At 53.2% G+C, this 26,877-nt stretch overlaps 1 protein-coding gene and 1 long non-coding RNA gene across 7 annotated transcripts in view; both read right to left on the bottom strand.

Moving 5' to 3' along the window:
- OSBP2 (oxysterol binding protein 2) overlaps positions 1–26,877 on the bottom strand; it is a 105,933-nt gene that overhangs the window by 47,148 nt on the left and 31,908 nt on the right. The window contains exon 1 of one of the 6 annotated variants that reach the window (XM_064674555.1): positions 9,086–9,320. The exons of 4 other annotated variants lie outside the window; for them this stretch is intronic. In XM_064674555.1, the coding sequence (XP_064530625.1) occupies positions 9,086–9,164 (79 nt within the window). In that variant the 5' untranslated portion in view covers positions 9,165–9,320. Of the gene's footprint in view, positions 1–9,085; positions 9,321–26,877 lie in introns of those variants that run through there. One more of the 6 variants, XM_064674556.1, reaches the window with a different exon arrangement.
- Positions 14,024–23,646, bottom strand: LOC135423907 (uncharacterized). The gene is made up of 2 exons (XR_010435011.1): positions 23,145–23,646; positions 14,024–14,121 (listed from the first exon to the last, which is right to left on the bottom strand). It is a non-coding gene; the product is annotated as an uncharacterized LOC135423907 (long non-coding RNA).

Consider the following 26,877-nt stretch of genomic DNA (forward strand, 5'->3'; position numbering starts at 1 on the left):
GTCACAGACAGGGGGTGACACCCCCTTCTTCCACAGGCAACAGCAAACCCTGTCAGGCCGCTACCGAAACCCCGCGGAGGTCTTGGATGTCTCCCTGTGTGCGTCACTGAACATGCATTTTTAACGATGCTTAAACATTTTCCAGCCTCAGGTCGATCTCCAGTGTCAGCAGCACAAGGAGGGAGCACACAGATGGGGGGCCTCTCCTTCTGACATCTATCAGGGAATGGAGGTGGCACAGCCGGGACTCGGGAACCAGCTGGCCCTGGAGAGACAGATCAGCTCACATGAGCTCCCATCCCTCAAGGATAACAGCATCCCTGCTGTATCCAGGACCACTCCCAGGGGGTTCACCATGGCGAAACCGGCTCGTGATTATTTTATTTTAAGTTTTTACCAACAGTTTCCTTTTTTCTGGAAGTCTCCCCTCAGCAGGGAACACACATCCTGCCCCAGGCTCCCTCATCCTCACGGAAAGCAGTGGAGATGTGCAAAGGACACTGCTACAATCCTGTCAGCTCCCTCCTTCCTCACTAACCCTTGGTAACAAGAAGGAGATGACAAGGTCCCTCATTCCCAGGGAGGGGGAGCAGCAGCAGATGGAGGCAGGGAAGGGAGGATGGCCCCGGATGGCCCCGGATGGCCCCGGCCCCCATCTCATCCGCACCCATGCAGGATCCCACAGGAACAGCAAACCCCCTCAGTGCCGGGGCTGGGACAGCCAGCACCAGGACAGCAGTGGTGACAGTCTGCTGGGACATGGGCAGCCCATCCCAAAATCCCTGCTGCCACTGTGCCACCCACAGCGGCTCGGAGAGGGCGCCTGAGCCTCCCTTCTCTCCAAACGCACCCCTCGCCCCGAGACTACACACAGCGACATCCCTGCCCTGAGCCTGGCTCAGCCAAGGCTTTGGAGAGCCAGCCATCCAGGCTGAGCTGCACTGCAGACACAGGGCACGAAGACACGTCCTAATGTGGCCTGAAATCCGCCAGAGCCGCCGGGCTCAGCTTACCCGGGGAAAGAGGATCCGGCGGGATCACTTACCCACCGTCCTCCGATTCCCAGAGGTCAGGACATGCCAGAGGCATGAAAGGGATGTGCAGGACCTGGGAGTCTCCCAGCCCCCTTGTTCTGAGCCTCAGGCTCAGGGAGCACAGCAGCAGGTCAGCAGCAGCCCCAAAAGGCGTCTGACTTACACCCCCTCTGCCTCTGGATTTACATCTCACTCCCTCAGAACCCACAGCCAGGGAAAGTCCTGGGCACACACCCACACACCTCCTCTGGCACTGGATGGCACTGGCCATCCAGGATGGGCTTGAGAAGGGTCTGAACTGGCAGCAAAGACAGAGCTTCAGTTGGTCCTGTTCTAGGGAATACTTTCCCATTATAGGGAAGATTTTTCCAACAGGGAGAAGCTTCAGAGAAACACAGAATCTCACCTGAATGTGAGAGACCAAGCGAGGCATGGAGCACACGGTGGGATTGTTGGGGTGCCCTGGGCAGGGCCAGGAGCTGGATTGGATGATCCTTGGAGGTTCCTTCCAACTCAGGATATTCCATGATTCCATGAACCCTGCACTGGGACTGGTGAACACAGGGAGGGAGCAGCACTGGGGACACTGGGGGGGTGACAGATCCAAACCCAAGCGAAGGGGCTGCACCCCTTTATATACCAACAACTGCCAACAAGGAACTGGAATTCCTCGGGAATTCCCTGAGCTTCCCTGCATGAGGTGGGACAAATGTCTGCACAAAAAATGTGTATTTTACTGGACTAGATGTTCATTCATTAACAGCTGCAGTTCAGCAGCACCATTCGAGCCTCGTTAATTGACACAGATTTAATTAGGGGGCTGCCCACTGTCACACCCTGCTCACTGCTGAGGCCTGGGCTGGCACCAGAGCACAGGAAGAAGCATCTCTTTTCCTGAATTCTGGAAAATTCTGAGAGGCTGAAATGCTGCATATGAGGAGGCCATGGCACGGCCCAGCACACAGGGAGGGCTGGCACAGTGACAGTCACGGGTGACAACGGGGACACCTTCCCTTCTCCTTTTTCCCTCCTTCCTTTCACTCCCTGGTGAAACACCAGAGCAGCGAGGCCACAAAGAACTGGTTTTGAGGGGGCAAGAGAGAATCATTAGTGGGCAAACAGCCCTAAGAATCACACAGTCTTGCAGGTTGGAAAAGACCTCCAAGACCATCGAGTCCCCCCTGTGCCCACCTTGTCCCCCAGCCCAGAGCACTGAGTGCCACGCCCAGTGGTTCCTTGGTCACCTCCAGGGATGGGGACTCCAACACCATGCTGGGCAGCTCCTTCCAAGGCCTGACCACCATTTCCATGAAGAAATTCTTCCTGATGTCCAACCTGACCCTCCCCTGGCACAGCTTGAGGCCGTTCCCTCTCCTCCTGTCCCTTGTTCCCTGGGAGCAGAGCCCGACCCTCCCCAGCTCCCCCCTCCTGTCAGGGGGTTGCAGAGCCAGAAGGTCCCCCCTGAGCCTCCTTTGCTCCAGGCTGAGCCCCCCCAGCTCCCTCAGCCCCTCCTGCTGCTCCAGCCCCTTCCCAGCTCCGTTCCCTTCCCTGCACACGCTCCAGCCCCTCAGTGTCCCTCTTGTCTGAGGGGCCCAGAACTGCCCCCAGGGCTCCTTCACATCCCCATGGATCCCTTCAGCAACAGTAAGTTCATGCTCCAAAAGCCTACAAGGTATTACAATATTCATCCTCACCACCATCCTCATCATCCACTCCTTGGCTTCTCCTCAATCCCTACAGATCCCACACAGCTCCGTGGGATCACTCTCCTCAGGTGCTGCTCTATCTGACCTGAAGTGCTCTCTGAACACAGAAGCTCCAGGAGATGCAGCAGCTCCTGATGTGTCCTCATGTCTCTTTTTGTCCCTCTTTCCCACCCCACACATTCCAGCCATGAGCCCAATGGTGCTGGAGCTGCAACATCTCTGGGGTCAACAGGAGCCAGTGGATCCAAGAGCTGCTGGAGGGACACAGCAGAACAAGGGAAGAAGAGAGAGGAGCAGGGACAACATGAATGAATGGAGCTGAAACTTTTTTGGCATCAAAATCCTGCCCTAAGGTGAGTGAGGTGCCATCCAGCAGCATCCCCACCCGGCTGTGCCAGAGCTCCAGGGGGAGGAACTGGGATGAAGGGAAGCTCCACGAGGATCGTGTGCTTGGGGCGTCTTTATATTGTCAAACAGCTCCATTGTGGGGATGGCAAAGTGCCTGTGCTTCACTTTGCAAACACAGGGATCATCCAGCCTGGATTTTTCCTGGAGATTATGTGAATGACAGCCCTGGGCCAGGAGGAGGGCTCCAGATCCGAGCCTGCTCTGCCTTTACCCCAAGGACAGCAGGATGCCCGGAGGGGGCTGGTCAGGGATCCTCAGGCAGCACTCAGGGGCTCCTTGGTGCTGCCCCAGCCCTGCAATGAGCCAGGACAACTCCCCATCCCCTCCTGGGGCCAGGCTCAGTCTCTGCTGGGTGAGCACATGGAAATCCAGGTTTGATCCCTCCAGGAGCCACTGGCACAGCAGCACTGACTGCACAGACAGATGCTCTGACAGCAGGACACAGAGCAGGACAAGCAGTGCTGGCTGAGGCCAGGCCACACTCTGCTCCCTGCACAGCAGCTACTGCCCATGATTTACTGCAAAAAGCTCCTCTGAATCAGCAATCCATCCCTGGAATTGCTCCCCCATCCGTATTTTGGCTGGGGACTGGCACAGAGAGGGAGAAGGGCAGTCACTCCATGCAGCACCATCCCCCAGAAGTGCTGTGCTGGCTGTCAGTGCAGCCAGCTCAGGAAAAAAGGGAAAAGAAAGAAATCAATCCACTCCTGCTGCTCACAGGCCTCTCTTTGCAGAGGAGAGGGAGTTCATCTCCTCTGCAATTCTATCAACATGTTTCTGGGCTCTAATTACACCACCAGGCTGCCAAGATGGCCACTTCCTCCCTAATTACTCTGCTTTGTAATTAAGATACAGCTAATAAACTCATGTCATTGATTGCTGCCCATCAGCTCTGAGGAGGAGCAGCTCCTGCCCTGCACCGGGAGAGCCGGGGCAGCACATCCATGTCAGAGAATCACAGAGTTACTGGGGTGCAAAAGGTCATTGAGCCCAACCATTAACCCAGCACTGCCAAGGCCACCATCAAACCATGTCCCCAGACCACTTCCACCAGCACTTGAACATCCTCAGGGTGCATCCCCAGGGTGCATCCTCTCCCATCCGAGCCACACGTGCACATGGGAAGGAACCCACCTCTATGATTGCTAAAAATGAAGGGGAGCAGGGCAGGGAGGGCATCATTTGGAAAGCAAATGAACATTCCCTGCCCTTGGCATGTGATTTGCTGCTTCACTGAGCACTGAGGGCTCCCTGCTGCAAAGGCTTGGCCAGCTCAGGGGGGGCTGCGATGCTCCCTGACTGCAGAGCGAGGCCCCATCAGACACTCAGTGCCCTTTGGGATCATCCCAGCACACCCTGGGGGACTGCAGGGGCTGCCCAAACCACTGTGTGTCCTGTCACAGAAGCCTGGAATACCTTAAGTTGGAAGGGACCCACAAGGACCATCCAGTCCAACCTCTGGCCCTGCACAGACACCCCAACAATCCCACCCTGTCCCTCAGAGCGTTGTCCAAACCCTCCTGGAGCTCTGGCAGCCTTGGGGCTGTGCCCACTGCCCTGGGGAGCCTGGGCAGTGCCCAACCAGCCTCTGGGGGAAGAACCTTTGCCTGAGATCCAACTCAAACCTCCCAACCCAGCACAGTGCACACACAGACACTCCACTGGCCGCGGGGGTCGAGGGCAGCTGGAGGGGGCTCCTTCCACTTCCATCATTGAACATCCTCCAGCTGCTCCTCCCTGAGATCACAGTAGTTAAAATGAGAGGATTCCACCCCAAGAAACATCTCCAAACATCCCCATGGACATTCCTGCATTGCTGTTCTACCTGGTAAAACCATCCAGAGCGAAGGAACCCAGGCAGGGCCCCACATCAGTGCACCCTGTGTGCATGATCCATGGGAGAGACGTGGAGCACCCAGTCTTTAGTTATAAAAACATTAATTCAACAGCCCTAATTACAGAGCTTTCACAAGTAAACCAGCAGCCGCAGCTGCTAAACCCATAACAAAACACCTGCAGCTCCTCAGCAGCTCCAGCCCGAGCCCAAGCTCCAGACAGCTCTTAACCCAGGAGCAGGATGACCAGGAAACCAATGGATTCAACATCTCCCCATGCTTTGTATCTTGGCAAGATGCCTTTATGGCTTCCTTGCTTTCCAGAGGAGCCACATCACACAGGAGAAATGGTCCAGGACCCACTGGTGAGTGTCAAGGCACAGGGATTAGACATCAACCTGTATTTTGGGCTTCCTCTGCTCATAGATGACCTTCCTCTGCCTTGCCAAGGAAGGAGCTGTCAAAACCATCAGGAAAGAGCTCCCCCCCCCAAGAAATTTCTAAATAAATCTGGAAAAAGGGTGAACCAACACATCTGCTTTGGGAGCAGGTTACAGCATGTCCATCATAAATGCTCCAGCAGCCACGTGTGCCTGACCCTCCTCAGAGCTGAATGCAGCTCATTCCTGAGCAGAATTCAAACACTCATTTAAATGCTTCCCAGCTGGGCCATGAAATAAATACACCCTGCACGTCTGGAGGCAGAGAAATGGATTTCTGCATCTCTTTTAGGGCCCAGATGCCCATCACCCACCAGCCCGGGGAGCCCTGGGAGCTGCCAGATGACAGCCCAGGATCTGCCTTCCAGCAGAGGATCATCCACCATGTCACCATCAAATATTAATGACATTGCATTTGCTGGGCTGGGGACATGGGAAGAAACCCAGGCCTAGGAATCAGAAGGACAGCACAGACCTGGAAAGGGATATTCCTGTAGAAATGTCCTCTGAAAGCAGGAGCAGAGCTGCTTCTACTGGAAAGAGCTTTGAGATCCTCAAAATTAACTAAAGATAAGCTAATTATCTGTTAGTTACCCACAGACCTTTTTATGCACAGCAAGTGTGGTGTCTGTATTTCACCTTCTCTTCAGCACCTCATTCTCTCCTCCTTAATTTGGTGAACATCCAAGAACCCAGGATCCCACGGGCTCTAACCAAACTGCATCAGCCCTTTAACACACAAATACAGAACAAAACATCTCCACAAATCCCTCTTCATCTTTGTTTGTCACTGTCTAACTAAAAGGTCCCTGGCACAGGTTGCCCAGAGAAGCTGTGGCTGCCCCTGGATCCCTGGAAGTGTCAAGGCCAGGCTGGATGGGGCTGGGAGCAACCTGGGATAGTGGGAGGTGTCCCTGCCCGTGGCAGGGGTGGGACTGGATGAGCTTTAACGTCCCTTCCAACCCAAACCATTCCATGATTCAATAATTGGTTTTATCTCACAAGCACAAAAGGAAGTATTAAAGCCACCCAAAGCCTCCAGGCTTCTGTTCCCAAGGAATCTCCTGCCAAGCAGAGCCAGGGCCAGGTTTTTCCCTGGGCTGCTCATTAAAAGCCATCAGGATTCTAAACATACCTCAAACAGCTCCTTTTGGGGAGGTAAGTGGATTTAAGGACAAAATTTGGTAGGGAAACAACTATTTCAGCATGAGGATTTATAAATGAAAAGCAAAGCCTCCTTGGGAAGTATTTTCCCTTCCAAAGTATCTCATTTCCAATGGGGAACATGCTCACCAGAGGGACACAGTTTGCACATCACAGTTTTTACAGTAAATTGGTTTTAAAAGCCAGTGTTTTCTCAGCTTTTGTTGTTAAAACATGAAAAATATTTGCTTGTCATGTCCCAGGGCCAAGACCCTTCCACCACCCTGGTTTGCCAAATTTGCTCCACGTGTCATATGGATGTGGCTCTGCCATACAGGGAAAGCTTTACCCATGTCACTGCAAAGCTTTCCCAAAATACCACCATGAAATGGGGGAAAGATGCTTTTGGGGCAGAAAAAGAGCAGCCCAGGCAGGGAAACAACTCCCAACCTCACCTCAGACACCCTTGGAGGCATCTCCCCAGGTTCATCCCTGCTGCTCCAAGATCTCCCTGAAGCCCCCTCTCCCTGTTTCCCCAGTGCTCACCACTCACCACCTTCCCCCCAGTTTTCACACAAGGCTGGATTCAGCTTTTTATGAGAATAATTCTGGTTTGGGGCATTTTCTTCTCTGCTGAAGCCCAGTTATGTAAAGCTCTGTGCTGTTCTCCTGGTACATGAATGTCCTTACGTCACCCAGCTGGAAAAACAGCTCAAGAAGGAAACCGAAGGGAAGGGGACAATCTGGATTTGATAAAAAAGCTTTTTTTTTTTGCTCATCTGAAGCCAGCTGTAAATCCTCAACTGCTTCAATTTTGCTCTGACCTATTTGCATTCCTCCTTTCCTCGCCCTTTTCTGGAGGAAGGAAATTACATTAGATAAAATAATTTATTGTGAAGTGATGCTTGAGAGCAGGACAGGACTGCGGCCATGCGGAGAGCGCAGGGAGAGGAGGGACACTCAGGCTCCACGGAATCATGGAATCATGGAATGGTTTGGGTTGGAAGGGACCTTAAAGCTCATCCAGTCATGGGCAGGGACACCTTCCACTAGCCCAGGTTGCTCCAAGCCCCGTCCAACCTGGCCTTGGACACTCCCAGGGATCCAGGGGCAGCCACAGCTTCTCTGGGCAACCTGTGCCAGGGGCTCCCCACCCTCACAGGGAACAATTCCTTCCCAATAACCCATCTCTCCCTGCTCTCTGTCAGTGGGAAGCCATTCCCTGTGTCCTGGCACAATTATCCCAAACTACATCAAAGGAGCAACATTTGGATTTGACCACCAGGAAGCCCAAGTGAGCATCACCCAGTGCTCCCAGCAGGCACCGACCCTCGGAGCACCACAGGGATGGATCAACACAGGGCAGGAGGAGCTGCAGTGCCCGGGGCAGGGGAGCCCTCACTGCCCTGAAGGAAGGCAAAGAGCATCCTACAAATCCTCATTTCTCACCATCACCCTGTTGCCTTTGCTGTGAGATGCCAGATTTTGCCTGGCCCATCCACCAAAGAATCATGGAATGGTTTGGGTGGGAAGGGACCTTAAAGCTCATCTCATTTCACCCCCTGCCATGGGCAGGGAAACCTTCCACTAGCCCAGGTTGCTCCAAGCCCCATCCAACCTGGCCTGGAACACCTCCAGGAAATGTTGTGCTTCCATAAAGCAAGACAAAAGTTGAACTGAAAGGCAGGACCCCCCAGGCCATTCCTGCTTCATCCCACACAGGAAAAATCACACCACAATTGTCCTGTAGCACTCACAAAACAGGGATTTCTGCCCCCAGCCAGTGCAGGTTTGGGCAGAACAGCCCTTGCCCCATAAAGGACAACGCTCCTGCACACCCAGTGCTGAGCTCTGCTTGGACTGGCCATGGGAAACACCTGGAATGACGCAGAGAGCAGTAACAGATGGAATTACAGTGCACACCTTAAATCACAGCTCAGTGTTCCTGGAGATCATCTCTGCCTCCTGCCACGTGGGACCAAAGAGTGGGCAGGGAGCAGCACAGGACTGACACAGCAATGCCCTCATTGCAGCTCAACTCCAAAGGAATTTGGCTTAGAACTAAAATAATACATCTCATTTCCTGACACCAACACAGGTCCAAACAGGGGCTGATCACCCATCACACACCAATAATCCTGTGCGATACTAAAAGTGCCCAAAAAGCACAAATCACCACCAAATTTAACATTTTTCACATCAAAACTGCGGAAATCTGAGCTGCTGGAGCTTCAAACACCCAATAAAGCCCAAAGACTTCGCCCCACACTTTGTACATCTCCAACCAAACCGAGCAGGGACGTGGCACGTGATGCCCACGGGGCAGAGCCACACGTGCCACCACACACCCACACGGAGGAGTCTGAACATTCCTCTGCCTCCCAGGGCTCCGGTGTGGAGTTAAACACCCCCTCCCCACCCCACTGGAGCAGCCCCTCCATCACTCCCAGCACACCCAGGAAGCCCCAGAGCAGATGGATCCGTCCAGCAGGAAGGAGGACGCCGGGAAGGCCACTAACCCTTGTGGAATTTATTCAGACAGCCGGCGTTGCAGAAGGAACGGATGGATCCCGTCTCCCAGCAGCCCCTACCCTTCATCCCCACAGCGGGATCGCTCTGGCCGAGGTGCTACATGGCTGGGAGCTTTAGGACGGAGGAAAAAAAATACACAGGAAGCAAGAAATGAAGGCAAAGGGAAATGTCCTTATTCAGCAGCAGCGCTGCACTTACAGTTCCACATTTCCCATCAGACATTCCCGGCACATGCTGGTAGCAGAGCACCACCATCAAACCCCCTCGTACCAGCATGCACCACGGAGCAGCCTTAACTCCATCCCTGCCAGAAACCGGCCCCATCCCGCCAAAAAAAGGGGGAAGAGAAGGACACCAGCAGTGCTGCCCAGGGGAGGTTCACCTGGGGCTGGTTCTGGAGCGGTGCTGTGGGATATTCAGCCCCAAAACCAAAGGGATGCTGTTTTTTTGGGGAGGGAGGATGATATCTGGAAGCTTGTCCCTTTAAATGCTGCTGGAGGTTATTTTTAGGACATTTGCTTAAAATAAGTATCAGAATTCCTTTCTTTCTATCAGAAACTCCATTATCCATTTTACTCGCTCTGCTCCGTTTCACATCCCAGCGGTTCCGTACCAAACCCTCCGAGGTTCCTCCAACCCCTGCCCTCCTGAGGTCCATTTTCTCCCCCCTCTATTGTGGAAGGATTGGATTTTCCCAGCCTTTAGTATTTCCCCAGTGTCAGGGGAATGAGTAATTCCAGAGGAAAAATGTGGCATAAATCACAATTCCCTCTGATCTCAGCAGCTGCAGCCAGGAGCTGCTCCGTGTGTGCATGGAGTGGGAACTGGGGATCCCCGGGATGCTGCCATGGATCCACAAGGATTAATAATTTATATTTGATCATTTTCTCCCACTTTAGCTGGACTACAAGGATTTCACAGGAGAAAGTCAAGGTTTCTATTCCAGCTTTTAAGCTGCAACCAGTCTCTGTGGATACATATTTAAATAGAGGCAGGGATTGTGTGAGCATTCCGGGGGGAAAAAGGGCAAATTCAGGAAAATCAAGCTAACACTGCACATTCAAGGCTGGAAAACTAATGCTGGCAATGCATGTGCATACAAAGGTTTTATTAAATTACTGGCATATACTGATGGTTTGGGTAAGAACCAGCAGCTTTTAAGGGGAAAATAAACACCCCAAGAAACATGATTTTTAATTGGAGGGGGGGCCTTGATGGGATTTGGCTCAAAATGAGCACTTCCAGTTCTGTTATCAGATCCAAGATCTGGAAGCAGGATCTGTGTTTTGACAGTGAGACTGGAGCCAACACACACCCAGGGCTGTACCTCAGAGGTATTTACACAAACCACCCCCCCATATCCCCAGTCCCCAACCCCTGGGGGTGCCTGTGATCAGCAGAGCTGTCATTTCCTACGCTCACTCCTCTTCCCTGAAAATCATGGAATCATAGAATCATTAAGGCTGGAAAAGCCCTCTGAGATCATCAAGTCCAACTGTTCCCCCAGCACTGCCAAGGCCACCACTGACCCATGTCCCCAAGGGCCACATCCACAGGGCTTTGAAATCCCTCCAGGGATTCCATGGGGGACTCCACCCCTGCCCTGGACAGCTCCTTCCAATGCCTGACAACCCCTTCCATGAAGAAATTCCTCCTGATGTCCAACCTGACCCTCCCCTGGCACAGCTGGAGGCCGTTCCCTCTCCTCCTGTCCCTTGTTCCCTGGGAGCAGAGCCCGACCCCCCCTGGCTCCCCCCTCCTGTCAGGGGGTTGCAGAGCCAGAAGGTCCCCCCTGAGCCTCCTTTGCTCCAGGCTGAGCCCCCCCAGCTCCCTCAGCCCCTCCTGCTGCTCCAGCCCCTTCCCAGCTCCGTTCCCTTCCCTGCACACGCTCCAGCCCCTCAGTGTCTCTTGTCTGCGGGGCCCAGAAGTGCCCCCAGGGCTGGAGGTGCCCCAGCAGTGCCAGCACAGGGACAGGCCCTGCCCTGGTCAGTGCCTGCCCCCAGTTTACTGCAGGAAAATGCACTGGATGTCTGTTTAATTCCCTAGGGAAGAGCTTTTCCACCAACATACTCTTCACTTTGCTCTTCTAAGCAACTTCTTCATTGCAGTGGAGGCTGAACACAATTGGGCTGTGCTCCTGTTGCAGGAACTCAAGGCGGGATCATGGAAAGCAAAACTAAGATTCTTTGCATCAGGATAATGTTCCCAAACTGTTACAGCTCTGCATCTCTTCTGCCAGCTGCCCCAATCTCCTCCTGCCAATATTTAAGTCACACCTTCAGTTACTCATCTAAACTGAAAAGCAGTCCTGAAGTTCCCTGTTGAACAACAGATTATCCCTGAATTTAGCTCATTCTGCTCAAAAGCAAGAGTTCCCTGGCTCCCAGGATCAGCAGTAGGTGCCTGGGAAGTGCTACCTGCCCTGCTGCTCTGTCAGGACGAGACTTCTCCTTGCTGGCTTTCCACAGGAAATACTGGAATCACAATGTTACCTCTTGCTGAGTAACTGAAACTCAGGAGGTGGGTCAGGTGGGACTGGAGTTGGGGGGTCGGACACCCAGGGCTGGTCAAGGGGCCATGGAAAGGCTGGGACAAACATGAGGGGAACCAGAAGGAGACAATCCACCTCCCCATGGCACACCCAGCATCCCATGGACACGCTCCTGGACCACTGGCTCTACCAGCAACACCAGATCATTTGCCTTCCAGGAAACCACATCAAAAACACCTTTAAAAATGCAACTTCTACCTTCCAAATACTGTTCCTGGAAGAAAATGAGGTGAGAAGGTCAGAGGATGGTTGTCATTTGGGTTTAGTCTGATTTCTTTGTCCAAGCTTCATGAAATTCCAAACCAAAGTGGAGACACTTCAAGTACTCCCTGTTCTCCTGTTCCTGTTCCGTGCCCACCAACACCCTCCCCCTGCAGTCCGGGGCTGCACATCTCACCTGACACCTCCTTTTCTTCTCATCATTGTCCAACTAACCTTAAAAGCATCCACAGTCCCTAATTTTCTAGGATCTTTACACCTCTGCCACATCCAAAACCAACTGATAAAAATGATGATTTCAAAATCCAGAGTCTGACAGAATCAGTGAGACCAAACCAACTCCACCTCCAGCTCAGCCACCATAAACCCATCACAAACACTTTATTTGGAGCAGCTGAAGTAACTTCTGCCCAATTCAGAGGTTCCCCCCAGTGTGTAGAATCCTGGAATGGTTTGAGTGGGAAAGGACCTTAAAGCTCACCCAGTCCCACCCCCTGCCATGGGCAGGGACACTTTCCACTAATCCCAGGTTGCTCCAAGCCCCATCCAGCCTGACCATCACAGAAGGTGGAAGGGCTGCCCCCACACAGGGACGTGCTGTGAGCTCTGGAGAGCCCTCACATATGGGGGAAACATCACTTTATCAATTGAAATATTAGTTTAAGTCTCTAAGGAACTTCAGGCTCTCTCCCAGACACTTCCAAACCCATCACACACCCCAAAAGGAGCCCGACCCCACATGCTGCAGCCCCAGCACTCAGAAAGCCCCACAGTTTGGGGGTCACACACGCTGAGCTCAGCCAGCCTTCCCTGCTCACAGCGTGGATCCATGAAGTGGATCCATGGAATTACGTACTGTGCTTCCCACAGCACCTCTTCCTCCTCCAGCGCTCGGGCGGGGCCGAGCCCCGCGGGGCCGGGCCGGGATTGGGCTCGGGGGGCTCCGAGCCCAGCAGAGCCTCCCCCCGGGCCGCCCTCCGCAGGCTCCATATCCTCATCCCGGCCCCTTCCCTCTGCTCCGAGCTCTGAGCCCTGGGGCTGGCAGTGCCTCCTCCTCCTCCTCCTCCTCCTCCTCCTCCTCCCTCTCCTCCTCCCCTCCCTGCACCCCACACTCACCACGCTCACCCTGCGCTGCCCCAGCACACGGCAGGCACCCAACGGGCTCAGACAACACAGAAACCTGGGAAATTTCACCTTTCAAAAGCTTCCAATTCCAAAATTTCACCTTTTAAAAGTTTCCAAAGCATAAAACCAGCCCCTTTTTTGGGATCTCTTCGGGAGCACATCAGGGCAGAGCTGCATGTTGAGGGTGACACACAGATGGGCTCCTCAATGAGTCCTTGTGGAAAGCAGGATGCTACAACCACCTAAAAATAATTCTGGGCACTTCTGCCTACACTGAATTATTCTATAATATACTAAATATAAGATATTAATTATAATAACTATAATAATTTACTGTGTAATATAATATAAAACTGCCTTGAAATGCCCAGATATCCTAAACACAGAAAAAAAAAATTAAAATAAAACAGCTATGCTGATTCCAGGTGTTCCTGCTTTAGGATTCATGCGGTTTGTAGGCACAGAGTTATTTCCAACTGCCAAATTATCTCTCTGCTCCAGCTGCAGGGATTGTCTCTGCCCCCTGCAGACACAAGGGAGAAGTGGCCACTTCCCTCTGCAAAAACCTTTGGTGTATTGGAAAACACACAACACATCTTCACCCTTTGCTTTTTTGGTTTTTTTTTAAAAAATTTGATTTTTTCAAATATTGCCTAAAGGGATTGGTGTTCCTCAGATCTCTAAATTCCTGATTTTAAAGTATGAGCCCCCAAAAATCACACACGTTCCCTTACACAGGTGTGAAGTGAACTTAATTATCACAGAATCATGGAGTGGTTTGGATTGGAGGGACCTTAAAAATCCTCTCATTCCACCCCTGCCATGGGCAGGGACACCTTCCACCAGCCCAGGTTGCTCCAAGCCCCGTCCAACCTGGTCTTGGACACTTCCAGGGATCCAGGGGCAGCCACAGCTTCTCTGGGCAACCTGGGCCAGGGCCTCACTCTTCTCTAAACCTTTTCTGGTCCTCTCCTCCCTCCCAGCAAAAGTAATTCTCCCTGTGCTTACACTGCAAGAAAACTCTCCAGAGTTTCAAAAGCAAAACATATTCAGTATTTAAACCTTCTCCAGCCAAGTAGGGAACACTGGACCTTCTCTCTTGCTCTGTGCATCAAAGGAAGAATTTATCTACAGGGTAAAATATAAAGAAGAAAAATGTAAAACATAATGGCACCTTTGTTTCTTTGGGTTTTAGACTTTCTCATTCCTCTTCTCCCTGCAAGGAATTACTGTCACTAGAGGCTTACTCTTAAAAACACTTAAACACAGGCAAAGCATCACATCCCAACAACCAACATCTCCAGCCCTCTCTCCACGTGTTCAGTTTTCCATCGCTGCATTCAGCAGAATCCACCTCCATGGAGCAAAACCCCTGAGCCCCATCTCACCCCATCACCATCCCCAGAGGCTGGTTGGGCACCGCCCAGGCTCCCCAGGACAGTGGGCACAGCCCCAAGGCTGCCAGAGCTCCAGGAGGGTTTGGACAATGTTCTGAGGGACAGGGTGGGATTGCTGGGGTGTCTGTGCAGGGTCAGGAGTTGGACTGGATGATCCTTGTGGGTCCTTCCCAACTCAGGATATTCTCCAAGAAAGATGGAGAGAGACTATTTACAAGGGCCTGGAAGGACAGGGAATGGCTTCCCACTGCCAGAGGGCAGGGATAGATGAGATGTTGGGATGAAATCCTTCCCTGTGAGGGTGGGGAGGCCCTGGCACAGGTTGCCCAGAGAAGCTGTGGCTGCCCCTGGATCCCTGGAAGTGTCCAAGGCCAGGTTGGACGGGGCTTGGAGCAACCTGGGCTAGTGGAAGGTGTCCCTGCCCATGGCACAGGAGTTGGAATAAGATCTTTAAGGTCCCTTCCAACCCAGGCCATTCCACAATTCTATGATTTCTTTCCTGATTGAGAAGAATTTCACCCTCTGGATATCACCAGGATATCCACATGCAGGTCCAGGGTGGTTTAAGCCCCATCTCACCATCTCCAGGCTGCAAATCTAAAACCAGGGGATGCTCAGAAGCCAAACTGGGCCAAGGTCAGACACAAAGGTCGTCTCCAGAGAAAACAGCTCCCTGAAGACTCTTCAGCAGCTTTGCCCAACAACTGGCTTCTTCCTTCAACTTTGCTCCTGCCTTCATTGATTTTATTCCTCTCAAAAACACTGCTGGAGTGAGAAAAACCCTCATGGGCCCCTCCTTGGTGACACTGAGTCCCACAGTGGGTTTGTGTGCTATTGAAACCTTGGATTAATGGTTCTTCCGATATGCAATTCACCCTCAAGATGGAAATAGATGGAATAACCAAAATAACCTTGGTTTAGTGTATACAAGCAGTGGGAAGAGCTCACATGTGATGTTTTCATGACACACCCCCAGTCCTGCCCATGGACATCTCAGCTGCTGGAGGAAGTTCATGCAGGAGCTCATCCATCCTGCAGCCAGGGCTGGAGAGCAGAGGCAAAATCCAGGGGTAACTTGACTTTTTTTTAGTTCCCTTCCTTTTTCAAAGCCAGATATTCACAACCCTCCAGTATATCTTCTTTGCACTGGTTGGTAACAAGATGCTAAGGAGCAAAATGGAGCAGGAAAATGCTCCTCCTGGTCAAGCTCTCCAGGATCACCCAGGGAAGGGAGAGGCCCCTTGCTGAGCTGACAGAAAAAGAAAGAAAAGAGAGGTGGCTCAGCTGGGAACTGAGTCAGGGAGATGCAGCACCACTGCAAATGGAATTGCTGGTTCTGCAGAGTCACGAGGGTTACACGCAACCCCATCCAGCTCCAGAGCCAGTCACACGTGGAGAAACACAGCTCCAGCTGCTCTCCACAGACTGCACCACTCCCTGCAGCCTGCAAGAACTGGATTTAGGCAGGAGACCTCTTTCAGTCCTCCCCATGCAGCATCCAGGTAACTGGGATGGCAGGACTGCTCCACCTCCCCCTCCAGGGAAATGAGCTGTACTGCTCCAGGAGAAAATCCTGCCAGGAATAGAGCACACTCTGTACCATTTCTGGGAAGCAGGAACATTGCCCTGGCTGGCACACGGCCTGGCTGCAGGTCACAGCTCTGAACCTGGGCAGCAGGACCAACTGGGCCCGAGAAAACAACCAACCTCCTCAGAACCACAGGAGCACTGAGGGTGGAAAAGACCTCCAAGACCATGGAGTCCAACCCTGTGCCCCATCCCCACCTGTTCCCCAGTCCAGAGCACTGAGTGCCACGGCCAGTCCTTCCTTGGACACCTCCAGGGATGGGGACTCCACCTCCTCCTGGGCAGTTCCAGTGCCTGACCACCGTTGCCATGAAGAAATTCCTCCTGATGTCCAACCTGAGCCTCCTCTTTGCAGAGGACAACAATAAATCCACCCCCATGACCGGGAAACCTCCTCCTGCAGCACCCAGGAGCCTGTTTATAAAGTCTGAACAGCTTTTCTATCCCCTCCATCCTCTTCAAAGTCAGTGCCAGCACCTTACACCAGCAGGTCCTTCTCCTGGTGCTGCTGCCTGTGTCCAAGGGCTCTGCACAGCCCTCCCAGCCTCCCTCCTGCCAGGAGCTGAGGGATCACCCTGTGTGCCATGTCACCACTGCATTCCCATGCTCCCAAATGTAACACCTACCACTGCCCTTGGAACAGCTCTGTCAGCAATTTAAGCTCCCACCAGTACATCTGGGGGAGAGAACCATAAATTGGGTGTTTATCATCCTGTCAGGCTTTCAGCCCTCCTTGTTTTCCCTTCCCTGGACCAGCTTTAGCTGTAAATGAATATTTGGGCTTCTCATGAATGAGTTACTGCCAGAGGGAGAGCTGCTCCCTGAGGAGACTCATTTTAAATTGGCAACACTACTTAAAGCTGGATTTTTAGTTGAAGCTACAAATCTAATAAGTGAGGTCAAAACCCCACTGGTTATCCATCTCCAGGAACAGCATCCCTGCCAACATAATGTTATTACAGTACCACGAGCAGTCATTTTATATGGAAAAAAAGCAGGCTCCAGGGTGCATCCATCCTTGGAGAAGTGTCTCTGCACCCCACACTGGGTTTGTGTCTCAGCACTTGTCCCAGACCGTGCAGGGCTCGTTCCCAGCACAGCCTCCTGGGAAAAGCTGGAGCTGGATCCGTGCTCAAACTGCTTCCCACTCATCCCAGGACAGGGCTCCTGCAGGAGAGGCTGGAGAGCCACTGGTAAGGTGCTCCCAGGGCCCTGGGTGGGTCAGGGAGAGCTCCCTGACCTGGAGAGGGGAGCAGAGACCTGCAGGAACCCCCAGGGACCTCAGGCATTGCAGGTTCCCACCTCCTCTCACACAACATCCCCTTCAGTGAGGAATGGTTGGACTCCACGGTCTTGGGGGGTTTTTCCAACATAGATGATTCTGTGATTCCCCTGGAGGCAGCTCCAGCATCCACAAGAGACACCCCCTGCCATGTGCTTCCCATCAGGGTCCCTGTGTGTCCCCGGGGACACCAGCTCAGGGTCCCCCCTCCCCTCCCCATCACCCAGCTGGGCCAGGTTTTCCTGTTGTCCATCTGTCTGTGATCAGGCAACACTGAGACCAGGGAGGGGACAGCCCCAGGGTCAGCTGTCACCTCCTGCCATCTCTGGTAATAAGACTAAAGAGTCTGTCCAGCCTCTTGAATATACAGTTATGGAATACATTCAATATTTGACTATTCTAGAGACTTGGTTTTTGATAAATCACTTCTTTTTGTATGGTTTCATTCCAGGATGCCAAACAGAGGCAACAACTTATTTTCCTTTTATTCAGCCCCATGATGCCTCAGAGCTCGGTTACACCCATGATGACAAACATGTGGACACAAATATTTAAATACTGATGGATAAATATTCCAGCAGTGGAAACCCTGGGCCCTTCTTGAGGGAAGGGACGAAATGTCCTCATCCCAGGGCAGCTGGGACCCTCAGCAGTCCCCCCTCTGCTGCCTCCCAGCAGAAGTAGCACTCCAGGCATGCATCCCACCTCACCAGCAGAGCCACTGGGAAAAGCTACAACTTATTATGCAACAGAGATTTTCTTCAAATAAAATAAAAAGCTGAGCAGAATAAAAGTGGCATTATATCCTCTGGAAGCTGATCCTCACTCCCTGGAGTGACAATTTTAACTTAAAGACTCCTGGACTCCATCAGAATTGTAAATTTGCCAGGTTGGATGCAGGGAAATACCCGAAGGATTATCAGAGCCCATTCCAGAGCCTGGAGGAGCAGAAGTGCTGCAGGAGCACAAGCACCACAAGATGCCAGCACAGCCCAGCAGGATGAGCTGCTTCCAACCTGGCATGTGGGTGGAGGGCATTTGGGAGTTCCCACATCCCATGAGCAGCCTGAGGGCTCTGCCTGAGGCTGGGGAAGGAGTGGAATGAGGGAGAGGAGCAGCAGCTCTTCCCAACCAGCCCCACCAGAGGAGCCGACGCTCCTGCCCCCTGAAAGAGTGTCCAAGCAGAGTCTGGCTGATAAATCCCTCTCTCCTACAACGTCCTATAAAGGCTGGTTACGAAGTCAAGGATAGGAAGCAAATTCTGGCTGACACGGAGGTGGTCAGTCAAAGGTTGGACTCAATGACCTCGGAGGTCTTTTCAAACCAAAACGATTCAGTGATTCAGTGAAACACCCTCAGCACCTCTGAGGCCAAGCCCTCTGCAGGGACGTGGCTTATGCAAGAGCTGAGGAGCCTCAGGGCCAATCCTGCAAATCCACCGACTGTCCAAGCTCAGCCAGAATTCCATGGAAGGAACGTGCCAGGAGAGGGCAACCTGCTCCTGCTGCATGCTCGGATGGAAGCAGAGAGCAAACCACCATGTGACTGGAACTGCCTGGGAAGAAAGGCCTGGGGGTGCTGGTGACAGTGGCTGGACACGGGCCCGGGTGTGCCCAGGGGGGCAGGAGGCCAATGGCCCCTGGGCTGTGCCAGCCCTGCTGTGTCCCAGCCCCAGGGCAGGGCCTGTCCCTGTGCTGGCACTGCTGGGGCACCTCCAGCCCTGGGAGCACTTCTGGGCCCCGCAGACAAGAGACACTGAGGGGCTGGAGCATGTGCAGGGAAGGGAACGGAGCTGGGAAGGGGCTGGAGCAGCAGGAGGGGCTGAGGGAGCTGGGGGGGCTCAGCCTGGAGCAAAGGAGGCTCAGGGGGGACCTTCTGGCTCTGCAAGTCCCTGACAGGAGGGGGGAGCGGGGGGGGGTCGGGCTCTGCTCCCAGGGAACAAGGGACAGGAGGAGAGGGAATGGCCTCCAGCTGTGCCAGGGGAGGTTTAGACTGGATATCAGGGAACTTTTCTTCCCCAGAAGGGTTGCCCATCCCTGGCACAGCTGCCCAGGGCAGGGGTGGAGTCCCCATCCCTGGAGGGATTTAAAAGCCCTGTGGATGTGGCACTTGGGGACATGGGTCAGTGGTGGCCTTGGCAGTGCTGGGGGATGGTTGGACTTGATGATCTCAGAGGGCTTTTCCCACCTAAACAGTTCTTTGATTCTGTGACTTTAGCATACTCAGTCATCCCATCCACCTTTTCCAGAGGAACGTCAGAAATCCCGTGGGGATGGAGGCACACACAGATCTGCAGGTACACTGGTGCCATCATTCCTCTCAAGCTGTGAGTCCTACCAATTCCCTGATCCCTGACTAACCACCCAGAGAAAGACATCAAAGGACATCACATCCGACCCAAAGAAAGACAAATTCCTTTATCTGCAGGGAGAACATCTGAGGGACTCACTGTGCCCTGTGAGGGTGGCACTGACCTGCCCTACCCCACAAGGAGCTCAGACCCCATTCTCCCTTCTGTGGCCAGGAGCAGAACCTGTTGGGTTTCATTAGACCCAAACCCCACACCAGAAGGGTTTCCTGTCAATCCTTCACTCCTTAGGGTCCAACAGCTCTGCCACCCTCACCCCTGCCCCAGCTCAACCCCCAAGAGATGCCTTCAGACTCGTTGAAGTGATCAGCTTTCATCTAGTGACTCACTTCTAATTAGTAAGAACTGTTATTATTTTCAGAGTTCAAAACTGATTTACCTACAGCCTTTTTCTGTGCCAGGTAAAGGAAAAAAGCCCGTGGGAATTTTAAATGCCTAAAAATAACACTGAAATAAATACACTGAACTGATGAGGTGAGCTGGAAATCTCCCCCTTGGTGCTCCCAATAATATGAAAATCCCCATTGTGTTACTAAACCTGGCATTAAAAACTACTTACAAGTGAAACTTGCCTTAAAAACATAAGGAACAAGAGTCCATTTCTAGCACTGAGCAAGACTTCCAGGCACAAGAGCCAGGATGTGCCAGGACATGGCTGCAGGGCTTTTTCCCATTCCTGCACCCACAGCTCCATGTTCCAGCATCTCCATGAGGAACCCACGCCATCAAACTACACTGGGAACCCCCTGGGATGGAACTGTGCAGAGCAGAATAGAATCCTGAAATCCCAGACTGGTTTGGGTTGGAAGGAACCTTAAAGCTCATCTTGTTCTGTCCCCTGGAACATCTTCCATAGACCAGGCTGCTCCAAGTATCCCTTCCAGGGATCCAGGGGCAGCCACAGCTGCTCTGGGCAACCTGTGCCAGGGCCTCCCCACCCTCCCAGGGAAGGATTCCTTCCCAATATCCCGTCTAACCCTGCCCTCTGGCATTGGGAAGCCATTCCCCCTTGGCCTGTCACTCCAAGCCCTTGTCCAACGTCCCTCTCCACCTTTCCTGTAGGCTTCCTTCACAAAGCCCTGTCCTTTGGTTCTTCCACTGGATAAAGTTTTGCTTTATCTGTGTGTCCAGTCCCTTTCCATGTCCCTTTTTCCAGAAACCTGGGATTCTTCGTTAGGCAATAAGGTTTTCCAGCATGTAAATATGCTGCATGCTCCCATTTTAGACAGCACTAGGAGCACTTGAAAGCTTTGGTGTTATTTTTAGCACAAATATTTTCAAAAGCAGTTTAGTCTTCCAGAACCAAACCTGGAGTGTCACTGGTACTTAAGGAAACCACATTCTTTGCCTGTTGTGAAAAACAACAACTCTGTAGTATATGGAAGTGTTTTCTTGCTCAAACTCCATAGCCTTGCCACCGAGGGTGACTTTCCCCTGGCTCCTTGCCAGCTGCACAGTGTTTATTCCCTGGGATTTGAAAAATCCCCGTTCCTGCGTGGGTGCAGAAGTGGGAAGGATGATCCGTGTCGCTACTTCTCTGCTGCACTTGCTAATATTAACTGGGTTTGTCATTTTGGGAACTTATAACAGGAGTTGGGATGAATGTCAGTGCAGATGGTCCTTCCTTGCTGAGCTGGGCACTGGGAATTGGGATGCTCTGCCTGGTCAGGATTAACTGTTGTACCTGTGGCTTGTTCCTGGACAGGGAGCTGTGTGAGCCTGGGAGCAGCCAGCAGGACGGACAGGGGGACCCCTCAGCCCCTGGCACATGTCTGATGAAGAGCAGGCTGCTCCCAAGGGAGGATCCTGACCCTGTCACACCCGACAAAGCCTCTGCTGGGCTGTCCCAGAGCTCCACTGTGATGGCTGGGTGGCACCAGGGAATGGGGGGCAAGGAGGGGGACTGCTCTCAGGGGGACACAGGCAGTTGGAGGGGCTTGGTCTCCTCCTGCCCTCACTGGGGGTGATGCTGCCCTGGGCCACTGGTACCACTGACACCAGGTGTCCTGGGCAGCCCCAAGCCGGGCTCATCTGGAGAGGCTGGAACCTCACACTTGGGACACACAGACACAGGGTGAGGCCCTGGCACTAGGGAGGCCCTGGCCCAGGTTGCCCAGAGAAGCTGTGGCTGCCCCTGGATCCCTGGGAGTGTCCAAGGCCGGGTTGGACGGGGCTTGGAGCAACCTGGGCTGGTGGAAGGTGGCCCTGCAGGGGGGTGGGATGAGATGAGCTTTGAGGTCCCTCCAACCCAAACCATTCCATGATTCTGTAATTCTATGACCCTGCGAAGGCACAAACTTCCATTTGTAATTCCCCAAGGGAAATAATTAGCCATGAGTTAATTAACCATATGTACACAGCTGCCCAGGTATCATTGATTTTGGCTTTGCAGCCTTGCCAAGTGACCTTGGCAAATTCCCTTGACAAAAAGATGTGTGGAAGTGAAGAAATCACGTGGAAGCAACACAAAAAAGCCCATCAAGAATTAGAGAAAGGAAACATTGATTTACAAACAGCTGGAAAACATGGAATGATAAATCTCCTAACACAAATCATGCACTCACACACAGTGTTTGTCCAGAGCATGGGGTGAGAGGCTGTAAATAATGAAATAAAGAAAAAGCAGACTTTAAAGAAACACAGAAGATGGGCACAGGAGAAACACAAACCAACAACAATCCACAGCAGTTTGAAACACAAGAACAGCTTTGCAGTACCTACAGACATGGCACAGCAGAGAGCATTCTGCCACCTTGATATTTATCAACTCAAGGAATAGCACAATTCTCACTGTAGGAATTAATCTCTCTCCCATTTTTGCTGGTGAAACATCTGCTCTCCACCTTCCACAGGGTGAACTGCCCTGCACCTGATGTCTGCAGTTGGTTACTTCAGCTCCTGAATTATTCCCCACCCTCCCAGCTCCCACAGCCACGGCACAGGACTGAGCAAGGACTGAGAAGGATTTCTCCTCCCTGTGGACCTGCACCAAACTCCTTCTGCATCAGCTCAGCCAAAAAAGAGCCTTTTCCTTCACTGCAGCTCTCCCAGGTCACTCTGGTGAGGAAAGAAAGGCCCTGATGTGCCAGCAAACTTCATAGAATAATGGAATCATTAAGGTTGGAAAAGCCCTCTGAGATCATCAAGTCCAACCCTTCCCCAGCACTGCCAAGGCCACCACTGACCCTGTCCCCAAGTGCCACATCCACAGGGCTGTTAAACCCCTCCAGGGACGGGGACTCCACCACTGCCCTGGGCAGCTGGGACAGGGCAGGACAACCCTTTCAATGAAGGAATTTTCCCTAATAACCAATCTAAACCTCCCCCAGTATCCTCGTGCTGCACATCCCACCCCCCTCCTCCAGCAGGAGCATCTTCCCGAGTTCCAGCGTGAGCGGAGCCTCCTGCCCACCCCCGCTCTGCTCTGCAGTGCCAGCCCTTCCCAGCCCCGCCTACACCCCTCCTCTGCTCCGTCACGTTCCAGTATTTATGTTCAGGGGTTATTAAACAGCCTCACCAGGAACACCGAGCACACAGGAGCCCAAAATGTTCCAGGGAGGAGCCATCCAGGCCAGGCAGCCGGGCCTGGCTCACCACACACAGCCTGGAGTGCCAGCTCCTCCAGGGATCCAAGGAGCCCTGGAACAGGGCAGGAGGGGCAGAGCAGAGGGTGACTGCTCGGGGAGCAGAGCACCAGCATTCCCTCGTCCCCCTGTGCCCTGGGCAGCAGCACAAGGCAGGGCAGGTGCTGGGGATGGGTGGTGCTGTTGGGCAGGTGAAGTGCATGTCCTGCAGAACTGCAGAGCTCCAGGAGCTGTGACATCACTTCCCACCCCCCTCTGAATCATGGAATCATGGAAGGTTTGAGTTGGGAGGGACCTTAAAGCCCATCCATTCCACCCCTGCCATGGGCAGGGACACCTTCCACTAGCCCAGGTTGCTCCAAGCCCCGTCCAACCTGGCCTTGGACACTCCCAGGGATCCAGGGGCAGCCACAGCTTCTCTGGGCAACCTGGGCCAGGGCCTCCCCATCCTCATAGGGAACAATTCCTTCCCAATATCCCATCTAACACTGCCCTCTGGCAGTGGGAAGCCATTCCCCCTTGTCCTGGCACTTCAGGCCCTTGTCCAATGTCCCTCTCCACTCTTCTTGTAGGTTCCCTTCAGGTACTGCTGTTCTCCCAGTGGATGAAGTTCTGCTTTACCTGTGTGTCCAGCCCCTTTCCATGTGTGTTTTCCCAGAAAGCTGGGAATCTTAGTTTGGAAAGCCATTCCCCATTGTCCTGTCACAGAATCATGGAATGGTTTGGGTTGGAAGGGATCTTAAAGTCCATCTGGTTCCACCCCCTGCCACGGGCAGGGACACCTTCCATGGGCCACGGACCCCACTGCAGTGAGGACTGAGCAGCCACGCGGCTCCTTCGCTCGCTCCGGAGGACAGGGCCGGAGCAGCGGGAATGGCCTAAATACTGAGCCCCTGCTGGAATGCTTCAGTCGTGCTGTTATGTAAGGACCATTTTCTGTGTTCCTTCGCTAGGAATGATTATCAGGGATTACATCTGGGAAAGAAGAGCGGAGAACAGCGTGTTGTACCTGGGAAACAAGGGGAAGATCAGCAGCACAGCGAGGAGGGAAGCACAGTCCTGGGGTTACTCCACCCCGACAGGGAAGGGAGGTGGAGACCAGGAAAGCAGCAGCAGGAGAATTATAACAGATTAGAAAAAAGCCAAGGGGGGTGGGGGGGAGGAGGGAAGCAGTTCCTGGGCTGTGAAATAGAAAATCCTCCAGATTCCTCTCATCCTCCTCATGTTTGCACTGCCAGGCAGCAGCCAGGAGCAGTTGGAGGCTCTGTAGACAAGAGAACCCTACACTGGTTTGGTTGGAAGGACCTGAAACACCAGCCAGTCTCACCCCTGCCATGGGCAAGGACACTTTCCATTATCCCAGGTTGCTCCAAGCCCCATCCAATCCAGGGATCCAGGGGCAGCCACAGCTTCTCTGGGTAACCTGGGCCAGGGCCTCACCACCCTCACAGGTGGGGACCTTCCCAATATTCCATCCAAACCTACTCTCATTTTAAAGCCATTCTCCCTTGTTCTGTCACTCCATGCCTTGTGGATCTCAGCCCATTTCAGCTGGATGTCCATCCATCAGGATCAGACACTCGATCAAGCACTCACTCCCCTGCCCCTCCCAGCTCTAGGCCTGCAAAATTCCCAAGCCAAAGAAAAATTCCCAGGCTGAACAAACACACTCTAAAAGCAACAAAAATAGGAAACCACTTTTTTTCTGTGTGTCACTTTAATTTCTTATGCCAGACACGTGTTCAGACTACTTTCTTTATCCATCAGGACCGAAACTCCCATGATTAGGATGCTTGCCAACAGCCCCATCACCTGTGATTTCCTGGGCACTCAGCCACTTCTTTCCATGAAGAAATTTTCCCAATATCCAACCTAAACCTCCCCTGGCACAACTGGAGGACACTTCCCCCCCGGCTCCCCCCTCCTGTCAGGGGGTTGCAGAGCCAGAAGGTCCCCCCTGAGCCTCCTTTGCTCCAGGCTGAGCCCCCCCAGCTCCCTCAGCCCCTCCTGCTGCTCCAGCCCCTTCCCAGCTCCGTTCCCTTCCCTGCACACGCTCCAGCCCCTCAGTGTCTCTTGTCTGAGGGGCCCAGAAGTGCCCCCAGGGCTGGAGGTGCCCCAGCAGTGCCAGCACAGGGCCGGGCCCTGCCCTGGGGCTGGGACACAGCAGGGCTGGCACAGCCCAGGGGCCATTGGCCTCCTGCCCCCCTGGGCACACCCGGGCTCATGTCCAGCCACTGTCACCAGCTCCCCCAGGGCCTTTTCCAGCTTTGCAGCCCCTCTGCCCCAGCCTGGAGCATTCCATGGGGTTGTGGTGACCCAAGGGCAGGACCCAACACTTGGCCTTGTTGTCCCTCACACCGCTGGCCTGGGCCCCCAGATCCAGCCTGTCCAGATCCCTGGGCAGAGCCTTCCTGGCCTGGGTCAGCCAGGAGGAGCTGAAGGGTTGGCTGCAGCTCACTGGTGGTGGCTGAGGTGGAGTAACCCATCCTGATCCAAGGGAACAGGGATATGGGAGGGGCAGAGCATCCTGGCACTGCAGGAGGGAACACAAGCGAGCACAGAAGGCACTGAGAGGAAACAGGAATCGTTGAGAGCAGGAAACCCAAGCAAAGAGCTCCATCTCAGCAGCACTGTCAATTCTATTTCCCATGGCAGCAGCTCCTGGCATAGTTAACAGCAGCCAGCTATCCTGGGAAAATCAAGACTCCAAGGTAAAGAGGCAATTAGAAGAGCAAGGTGATAGAGAGCTGGCAGCCAGTGCCTCCAGACAGGAGCTCTCCAGCAGAGGGAAAACAGCTCCCAGTGATGGAGGAACTCACAGGAGGAGGGGAAAAGGGAATGCTTTTGTCCAAAGAGCTGGAAATAGCAGGACTGTTACAGCCAGAGATGAGCTGGAGTCGAGGGCACAAGGACAACAATGACAGGGATTGTCCTGTCCTGCCACAGCCAAAGCAGAGGCACAAACCAAGGCCACCTGGCCAGGAGCTTCTGGGAGGCCAGGGGAGGACAACAAGGGGATAATTCACAGAGCAGGGCAGGGAAGGTGGCAGATGCTTTGCAGTGTCACGGGCCCAAGTCAAAACAGCTTTTGCAAACAAACTTGGAAAAAGGACAAAAACCAGCCCTGATAAATCAAGCAACAAAAGTGACATTACCACTAGAGCAATTAAAGGGAAAGCTGAGGAATAATTCATGATGGTTATTTTTTAATGCCACTATAAAGGCTGGATCCAGGACACTGAAGGGGAACCACTTGCTGGCTTGAGCTGTCCCTTGGGTCTCACCCACCCAACTGCACAACAACCCTGGGGTGGGGAACACGGCTCCAGTGTTCCTCTCCAGAGCTGGATCTTCCCTTTCCACTCTGCTGCAGCAGAAACTCACCCCAGGACCAGGGCAGAAGGCATCACCACCACCACCAACAACCCTTCCCCTGGCACCACTCAGACCTCCCATTCTCCTGCCGTCCAAAAAGTTGCCCTGTTTGCCAAGAAGAGAACAATGCATTAAGGCAGGAAGAATAACCAGACAACCCAAGCAGTCAAATCTGGTTATCCCAAATCCCAGAGCCACACCACAGGGTGCTAGTTTCAAAGTGAATCCTTCCCAGGATGGTTGAACGAGGTCAGCTCAGGCAATTCCATCTCTTCCCTGGCAAGCAAGGTG

This window comes from Pseudopipra pipra, chromosome 18 (genome assembly GCF_036250125.1).
Source record: "Pseudopipra pipra isolate bDixPip1 chromosome 18, bDixPip1.hap1, whole genome shotgun sequence".
Taxonomy (NCBI): domain Eukaryota; kingdom Metazoa; phylum Chordata; class Aves; order Passeriformes; family Pipridae; genus Pseudopipra; species Pseudopipra pipra.